Raw genomic sequence first — 9,700 nt, 5'->3', positions numbered from 1 at the left:
TATCTTTATCTTTCCGGATTTTGGTTTGTGCACAGGCTACACAGATAGTAGCCCCCTGCACCAATAATCAAATACCACTCCCTATGAAGAGACTCTGAGACTGTGCAGGAGCGATAGTACCAAAGCTTCGCTTTTAGTCCTTTAAGATTCAGAATAAACTTGTAAATCCTGGATTGTGCAAGATTTCGAATAAAGTAAGTCGGGGTTTGCCGATATTCCAGAAACCGTGTTGCAATGACCGAAAGTGAATCCGTGTAGGTGACATCCTTCAGCCTTTTCGTTTGACCCAGGCGTCAAACCTTGCTTATAGATTACGGTCATTTACGGAGAACTGAGCAGTGAAACAAAATTGATTTCTGTGTAGTGGGAGCTTTATATGAGCTATATAAAAATTCCTCAGATAGAATTTTAGTAAAGCTCTGCAGTGTGTGGGAAAGTTGCCAGTGGAAAGTTGCCAAGTACACAGTGCATGACGTCATCCTATGTAGACGTTATTACGTAATGAAAATACCTGCAGTGAAACCATGGAGTGGAGCTGGAGCACTGAGTGGAATGCCTGTGTTATGAGGCTGTTTATAGCACGTTTCCAGTGGTAATTTTTTTCGATATAAGGTCATTTTACATCAATGGAGAAGCCAAATGGTAACGACGTGCCGCTGGTAAGCTTGGTTGAAGCTTTAAATTTGAAATACTCCGACGAAAACTGCGCAGTTGATGATTTTGCACATATTTATGTTTCGTCGAGGGTCAAGGAAAAGACAAAGGGTCAAGGTATATTGCGTTGAATGCGTTCTGATAAATACCCGATTCGAAGTTTGATCAAATTGACGAAAGATTAATGTGCTGTATAGATAATTTAGGGAAATAATCTATGCCGGTTTTTATTTTTTCTTCATATTTCCACGTAAGTGTTTACTTGTCGGACTACGTCAATTATGTAAGTAATGTAACTAGTCATCACGCATAGCGCACCAATAAAAAAAGGCGATATTCCAAGGCAAGTTAGAATAATGAAAACATGGATGAGCTTCTCGTTACTATCCTCATACTCAATGTATAAACACTCGATTTAAAAGTATATATATTATTATTTTATACAGTATATGCACCTTTTTGATATCACACTGGATGCCTCACTCTCATAAATATAAATCATGGTCCAATCTTTTGTATTTATAACTAATGAGATTGAGACTCGAGGCACAAAATCTGTGCCTGAATATTAAAAAAGAGAGTATTAAAAAACACTCCATTGTCAAATAATTTAAGATTTCAGCAGTGCTACTTTCAGCAATGCTATTTTGTCATATATACTTATTGTATGTAATAAGAGATAACTTGCACCTATCAATGCACCACCTGTAAGGTCAATAAGGTGAAACTGGTCAAAATAAAAGTTTATTGTTATATTTAATAAAAGAGCATGAAAAAGTAGATAGTTCTGGAATAGCCCTGAGAATTACATTTTGGATTTTATGAAAAATGATGTGATTAAGATTATTGATTAAGATTCCTATTACATTAGATACTGGTAATCCAGGGGGGTATTATTGTAAACTGCTCATTAGTGGCATGTGCACAAGATAGGATAATCGAAAGTTTCAATTTGTGGCATTAAAGTCTCTACTTCTATGACTGTTTGCATGAGTATTATTAATCATCAATGGATGTGTAATGATAAATATATCACCAACTTCATGCAGTAACTTGTCAACATTTGTTTCCACAATACTTTTATAAAAGTTAAATAAAATAATTGTGGCATTAGAGGCAGAAACGTTTGGCATTCTATGTTTTCCAAATAGTCAATAATTAATTTCATAACATTCCACAAATCACATGTTCAATCAGGTTTCTTTAATCAATTAGGAAGAACTAAATAACTATATTTTTAAAACGTGTATTAAAATGACAAAAGTTACCATTCATTTGAACAACTGTCTACTCTTTTGTACATCCTGTAATTCAGCTGGCAAAAGATATAAGCATGCAATGTGATAAAAGATATAAGCATGCAATGTGATATTATATTCAACCTGCCAATGTGATAGAATTTGTCCAGCCAAAAACCTGAAACGCTGTTGCTTACACCAAAAAACCTTGCCCATGCACATAGTGACTTGATTCTCCTGTCATTGAATTCCTCAGGAAAATCTTGAAAGTTCATCAAATCCTCTTTTTTATTGGTAGAAATACTGGTCTGAGTACAGAACGGTTCAAAATGACAGTCATGGCACACAACCAAATCTGTCACAGTGGTTTGTGTTACCCAGTAAAATGTGTTCCTCCGCGGAAAAAAGCACCCATGTTGCGGAACCGCGGTACAAGCTCCCTATTCTTATTTAACCCCTCGGAAAAAAGCACCCATGTCGAGAAATAATTTCCCTATCCTTACTATTCCCCTACCGGCAACCAGCATTTTATTAAAAATTCTTAGTTTTTTCAAAAAAATACACAGCTCGAGCTGAAGGCGAGAATATCGCATATGTAATTCCCGGCCTGTGAGATAAAGTTTTCGGTAGTCATAAATTAGTTCTTTACACGATAGTACACGATCGTATAAATATAAAAGAAGATAAATACGTAAAAGATACATTTCGATATATCGCAAAAGCGCGCGTGTATTATAACAAGGCAATGGGAATTTGTGCCGGAAATAATTTAGGGCATTTTCTCCGTGACATGGGTGCTTTTTCCGAGAGGTATGGGGCCGCAAATCACTGCATGCGACCATAGCGCGCTACACAACAACATCAATTACTGACGTGCTGTAAAGAAGTCCATAACTGTTTGAATTGTAAACCTATATGAATAGTTAATGTCTTAATAGTTACTCGTGTGATATAGGTTAGTTACTATTGTCATGCTGAGAGAAAATTAGGATTACTGCATGAAGGTGAAAGACGAATAGCACAAACGGAGAAACAAATTTTTGTCTGTCTAAAAATCGCTCTTAAAAAAACATTTGATCAAGACTTAACTCTATAAAGTACAACCAGAACACTGAATTGTAAAAAAAAAACGTTTAGGCGTGTTGGACAACGAGGTGGCAATTAGTATGGTCGGATGTTATAAACTTCCATTCTATTTCCATAACAATATGCTTGACTCGTAGATCAACTGAAAACATATCTAGTAACTTTCTCATCCATTTAAAGTAGTTTTCAACTAAAATAGCTCACAATTCATGAAGTGAAAAAATTCATACAAAATGGCTGACTGACGAACATTTGAAGATTTAGATGTAGAGGATTTTAATGCAAAGTGAATATATATTGTCATTCAGCCATTGTTTTGTAATATAATTGGCAACTCTATTTTTCTGGTATTTCTTTAGCTATGTTCCCTCACGAAAAACGAGAAATTGTTGCGTTAGATTGCTGTGGTATATCAGTCGCTGGAAAGCCTGGTGAAATTGCGAGTGTTTGTCCTCGTGTCACTGATCTTGATCTGACAGACAATCACATCAAAGACTGGAAAGAGGCAATATATTTTTTTCCATGCCACTCTGATATCGCTGTATCGTGCTTAAATGAAAGGAAAACGCCTAATATGAAATTTTAGCTTTGGTAAAGAATATAAACGTTTTTTTTTAGGTTTCGATGATTTTAAACGAGTTAAAATTTCTACATTTTTTGAATCTCTGTGGAAATCATCTGAATGATTCGACTTACTCCCCAAATGGCGTTCATTCCAGTGCATTCCAATCAGGCTGTTTTGCCGCGTTGTCTAAATTGGTTTTAAACAATACAAAGGTCTCTTTGTGTACTGTACAACGGTTCTTAAAATCCCTTCCGAGGTAATGTTATTTTATTATCTGAAATAATAACTTGCATGCATGTATATCACTTTAAATATTGTCAAAAATATGAAATCATTTGTATCCAAGAATCCATCCAAATTAACGTTTGAAATAGATGGAACCTCACAGTTGCAACCCCATGAACATGAATTTACCAGTTAATTTGTGCATTTTTGTGCAGGACATTTTATATCATTCACTGTGCGTTATGAAATATAGCAATTCAATTTTGCGTTTTCTTTCTACAGTCTGATTGAATTACATCTTAGCCTGAACGACTATTCCTCTGTTCCTGAATGCGATAAATGTTGCACAACCGTTAAGAGGTTGCACTTCAATGGTAATAAAATTCAACATTGGAACGAGGTGGAAAAGTTAGGGAAAATGTTTCCATATCTGGAAACACTGATTATAATGGAGAATCCGCTGTCAAATGTAGAAAGAAGTTGCCAAGACGTTAGTTTTCTTGACCTTAAATGTCTTTCGTTAACAAAGACAAAGTTGGATTCTTGGGAACACATTGAAGCATTAAGAAAATTTGAAAATTTGAATCAGGTCAAACTTATGGGCATTCCTTTACTGGCCAAATATGAGCAAGACGAATCACGTAAGTTACTCGTTGCGAGGTTACCAAATATCAAGTGCTTAAATGGCACTCCAGTAACCAGTATTGAGCGCGAGAATGCTGAAAGGCATTTCATTCGTCAACATCAAACCTCTGACCAGCCACCTACTAGATACCACGAGCTTGTTAGCAGGGCTTCCACTTGCAAGGAAATTTCCCTGCAAAAGGAAATTTTGGCTTTTTCAAGGAAAAAGGCAAGGAAATAAAATTGAGGAGGAAATGGACAGGAAATTTTAGCCTGGGCAAGGAAATTGCAAGGAAATCTTGAAAATTGTTTATATTAGACTTAAAATTGAATAAAAAATAATAAGTTTGCAAAGATTTGGTTCTTCAAGTATATAACCATTTTCCTCACTCATAGGTGTAGGGTTTTGTTTTCTTCCGGGAGGGGGGCTTAAAGCTTGGCTAACCAAGGTATAGACTTCATGTAAGCCCAGCTAAAAGTCTCCCTGTATAAAATGAGGAATACAGAAAGTAGTGGCTGCGGATCTAAACTTCGTATTTCAGAATTGCTTTTCTAAGTTGTTTGATATATTATTATATGTTATTATATTCACTAATAAAACTGTTTCATGTGTATATAAGGATGTCTTTTTAAAGATTCAACATTGCTATATGATGCAATTATTACCTAGTAAATTTTTTACCCTAAAATTTCTCGGGGGGTTCTAGCCCTCAGCCCCCCCCCCCCCCAAATACTCTACGCCTATTTTACACTTCTATCAAAGTTTCTGTGGTTAATTTAATAAAAAGTGACCAAATTTTTGGATGAATTTTGGAAGTATTTTTGTATATGGAATATATTTCAGCTGTATCACTTAAAAAAATATTGTTTATTTTGTCACTGAGAAAAATTTGTTCCATTAAGGCCGCTATTTGCAAGGAATTTGCAAGGAAATTTGGAAATTTTGGCAAGGAAATATTTTTGGAAAAAAGGATTTTTTAGCATCTCAAAAGGAAATTTGGTAAATCAATTGTGGAAGCACTGCTTGTTAGTATTCACGGCGAACTTGGTCCCCTCGCGGACGTAAATATGGATCAAACTGGTGAATACGTTGATGTATTAATGCATGTCACCGGTAAACCAGCCTGCCTTCAGACTATATCTCTCTATAAAACAGCCTGGAAATTCAGAAAAGATATGGCAGAAATGTTGCAGGTGCATGTCAGCAAAATCTCACTGTATTATAAAAATAACAGTTTGAACCTAGGTTGTGAGAAAATGATTTATAAAAACAGGACATTGTCTCGTTACGGAATTAAAGATGGCGACGAAATTTTTGTTGATGTCTATGATAACTAAACACATACACTTTGTAAACAATGACTGAATCAAATTAATTTTATGTATATATTAGCGTGCATATATTCCCTCAGTTTAGACAGTTATATCTTGTCATGATTGGTCAGATCTTGGGTATTGTTGATGTATCGTATAGGAGCAGGTTACACGATTGCCTTTCTAAATAAAGGAAATCTTTTATTTTCAAATTATGTTGTATTAATGCATGCATTTAAAAAGTTGTACATCACTGGCGTATCATCCCGCAGAGGAATCGCTTGTCCTGATGCATGGATGTAATGATGTAAAATGCTAGAAGGCCGTAAATGCGAACCTGTGAGATAACTCCACAAGTTCGGATCTACGGGTTGCCAGATTTTACAGTCGCTCTCATGCACGTGTAAAATCCTCACTCAGACCGTCAGAAAAGCAACCTCGTAATCAACCTGACTTCAGTGGAATTGACGGCTGTCATTTTATCATCTCGGTCTTCAATGTAATATCGCCCATCCAAAACCCTTTTCTTGATTTTTTTCTTTTCACCGAGGAACACGTTGAAAAAAATGATTTGCAACAAAGCTAATCTGCTTCATCTTTATACTGACTCGCCCGGTTTTCTGTGAAATTGGTTTGAACTTGCCTTCTTATTTTCTGTAGCAATTTGGCGCTTTGTCATTCAGCAACTCAGTACTTCATTCTTAGGAAAGTACATTCAGTATTTACAAACGTAAAAAGGGCACTTTTTGTCCCTTGAAAAATTTTGGGGGGCACGTGCCCCTTGCATGTGAGCCCCCCCACCTAGGTTCCTATGCCCCTGCTTTTTAACAACCACATGCTTGAAAATTGTTTCTCATTAGTCATAATGAGAAAGAAACGATGGAATTACTCAATCTATCAATTATAATTTCGGAATTGTGGTCATGCAATAATGGTCCAGACAGTCGGAAGGTATATCATCGCGCTTATATTAATATGTCATCCACAAAGAGTTCCTGTCAACATTTCATCGCGAATGCATGCAAGCGATCAGGCACATGCTTCCCGTCTGTTGTCGTTGTCCTAAAGTCACTAATGATGAATACATCACCAACTTCATGCAGTAACTGGTCAACATTTGTTTCCACAGTACTTTTATAAAAGTTGAATATAAAAAAAATTAAATTGTAGACAGAACGTACGATCTACGCGTGAAGCAACAGCGAACGTACGACTTTTATTTAACGCGTAGCTAGCGGCCAGAGCAACGGCATCGCAAAGGCTCAGGCTCAATTCCAATTGACCTATAATAATAGTTGACGGATCTTTCTAAATTGTTCTTGGCTGCATTTAAATGTGAATGATTTCCATTCAAAATAAGACTAGCCCTCTGAATGAGTGTATATCACTATCAGTTCAATACCAATAGAGTATTGCACATGAAAGTTAAATTTATCATTCAGTCAACCACTCCGTTATTTTCACTTGCACTAACATGCATGGAAATGAATTCTTGAATGTCATCGCCAATAACAAAAATCAATTTACCGATCAGCATTTTAGAAGCTAGGTTATAACTTTCCTATATACATCTTGTTTTATTATTGCAAATAACTAATTTATCTTAAATCGATTTTATTATTGCATAACCATCATTGTGGTGATTTAAAGCGATGAAATCGCACCAAAGATATACCTTTGGCTTTGGTCTGATACTATAAGTAATCATTTAAATATTATTCATTGGTATTCGTATGCCATAAAACTCCTGCTCACAAAATGAGAAATGATAATCACAGTTTCGAGAGATAACTGGATTACCCAAATACTTTTTGCATGCAAGCAAACAGACTTTTTCTAAACTTTATATAGACTAAGATTCATAGATTCAAAATTTGAATGGTCATGGTAATTTTGTACTATCTATTCTATCTGAGAACGTATAAGCGAATTCCTATACAAACCGGCTATATACTGACCCAATCGATTGAAGAAAAACGGTAGTTCATTGATGGGCGAGATAAATGTAATAAATAAAATTGAAAAGAACGATTTTGGAATCTTAACATATCTTTTCCATCGTAATTCACCGCATCTCACGATGGAAAAGATATTTGGGCTAATTTAGAGGACTATGATAGGTTTGGGTTGATGTATACCATTGATATCAATCTCATATCTGAAAAGAATGGGCTAAAATGTATTCTCTTACCTTCTATTAACCCTATAGATTGCAGTTCTTGTATATGAATTGCTGTTTGCATTGAAAACAATGGTGTCAGCGATGATTAAAAATGCTGTCAATATACTAAGCAATAAAATTACTCAAAAAGCAACCAGAGTCCTATTGAAATCCATGACATGACGCTATGTAAATGATTGAGAATTATGATTTTAAGGCCTTTTTATTTTTTACCTGCCGATAAAATGACTCAACACAATAACATCGTGTGCAATTCAGCGACCATATTCAAACCGGCTTGTGTCTGGGCTGTTGTTTGCAAAGAAAACATATGTCAGCATTAAATTCAGTTTCAACATACACCCGGTCCCATTGCGCCATAGCCAGTTGTTTCGCCAAGCCGGAAATTCATTTACAATGTAACGTCTCGAAGTAGGAAACGACATTTAGTTTTGGATGAAATTCTTCGTGCTATTCAATGGTCGGCCGTAGATGACTGTGAACGTACAAACACCTCTGCAGACATAAATGAAAGCTCTCGATAAATTGTTGAGGTTAGCCATCTATGTTGCTTGCGTGGGTGGGTCAAATCATGTGTCGTCTGGGTATGCAAATTTTTGTCGACAGAAGCAATTAATTAGTCTCCTTACTTTGTCTCGTTCTTCAGATGCTTGAGCCTGCATGCAGTGCGTTGATAACGTAGTTTAGTATAGGTAGCCGACTATATTCGAGTTTTTTGTATCTAATAGCCCAGTAGAGGGGTAGAGGACATGCTTCCTTTTGAAATTTGCAATCGCTCTTTAATTTTTGGGGTGACTGTGTTTGTTGCAAGCAGGGTGAAGAGGTCCCCTTGCCCCCGTACCGGCTCTTAGTCTTTGATGATATGCACCATAACTAATATAAAATACATACCTTTAGATATATCGGCCTGCCGCACAGTCATAGACGAGGGCTCTTGGGTGAAGCAGCCTGAAGCTGGCTGCATGGTCAAACAGGCGGCCGCCTCGCGAGGACCGAGATTGGACATTCAGTGGTTTTGATTTTACACAGGAATGTTAAACATTGTCATACACTTACCGAAATAAGGAGCGTTGTGCGCTGTTGTGGTACTGAAAAATCATTGGACTATGTCTGTGTAACCAAGTATCAGCACATCACGACAAAACGATTTGTAATAAGCTATAATAAATAGTGCGAAAATTATTGTTGTTTTGTGACTTTTTAGTGATGTAAACATTCACAAATATCGTTTTTTACTGAATGACTTAAAACTACAGACAGTTATGACACATGGTTGCTAATCGGAGTAATGACCCAAATATTCTTTCCTATATATATATCGGCTTTTATCCGGTCTTAGTACAGTCAGAGAGTATTTGCTGTGCAATTGACTAAAATACAAAGCAGTAATAAGCAGTACTGTACCTAATTTGGTATCGATTTTTTACCAATTCCAAGAAATTCTTTCATTTTCAGATATCACTCGGATTCACCCTTTACAATGTGATTTTCTGGTTACTCTCTTGACTGAATACGTTGATAATTGATTGACAATGTTAATTTTCCATTTAACAGATTTGGGGAAAGTCAGGGCGAGGGCTCTCAAACGAGTACACGTCAGTTTTTGTTCTATAAGAACACTCTAAATAATATTATTTCCATCATGATAAACTGTTTGCGCATTATATGAATGCAACAACCTTGCTTGCAGAAGCAGAGCGACGACAATGTAAACATTATTGAGATAAAGAACAGTTCAAATTTTCCCCAAACGTCGTTACGCGTTGTTTTTGCTATCAACAAAATTGTGTACGCTAAATCTAAATCATATAT

At 36.1% G+C, this 9,700-nt stretch overlaps 1 protein-coding gene across 4 annotated transcripts; it reads left to right on the top strand.

Annotated features, from left to right (window-relative positions):
- Positions 1–524: 524 nt before the first annotated feature.
- LOC114524933 (tubulin-specific chaperone cofactor E-like protein) lies at positions 525–9,051 on the top strand. 4 transcript variants are annotated; one of them, XM_028546166.1, is made up of 5 exons: positions 525–771; positions 3,338–3,483; positions 3,597–3,799; positions 4,051–4,409; positions 8,786–9,051. In XM_028546166.1, exons 1-5 carry the CDS (start codon positions 627–629, stop codon positions 8,905–8,907), a joined length of 975 nt encoding a protein of 324 aa, XP_028401967.1. In that variant the 5' UTR covers positions 525–626; the 3' UTR covers positions 8,908–9,051. The 4 variants fall into 4 exon arrangements, with proteins under 4 accessions (XP_028401967.1, XP_028401966.1, XP_028401965.1 ...); XM_028546165.1 differs by lacking the exon at positions 8,786–9,051 and adding an exon at positions 5,415–5,893 and having other exon boundaries at positions 525–659; positions 4,051–4,548; XM_028546164.1 differs by lacking the exon at positions 8,786–9,051 and adding an exon at positions 5,415–5,893 and having other exon boundaries at positions 4,051–4,548.
- Positions 9,052–9,700: the final 649 nt, after the last annotated feature.

This window comes from Dendronephthya gigantea, unplaced genomic scaffold (genome assembly GCF_004324835.1).
Source record: "Dendronephthya gigantea isolate DGI-Jeju-01 unplaced genomic scaffold, DenGig_1.0 000032F, whole genome shotgun sequence".
Taxonomy (NCBI): Eukaryota; Metazoa; Cnidaria; class Anthozoa; order Malacalcyonacea; family Nephtheidae; genus Dendronephthya; species Dendronephthya gigantea.
The sequence above is the reverse complement of the archived record's forward strand: the minus strand, read 5'-3'. Positions and strand labels throughout refer to the sequence as shown.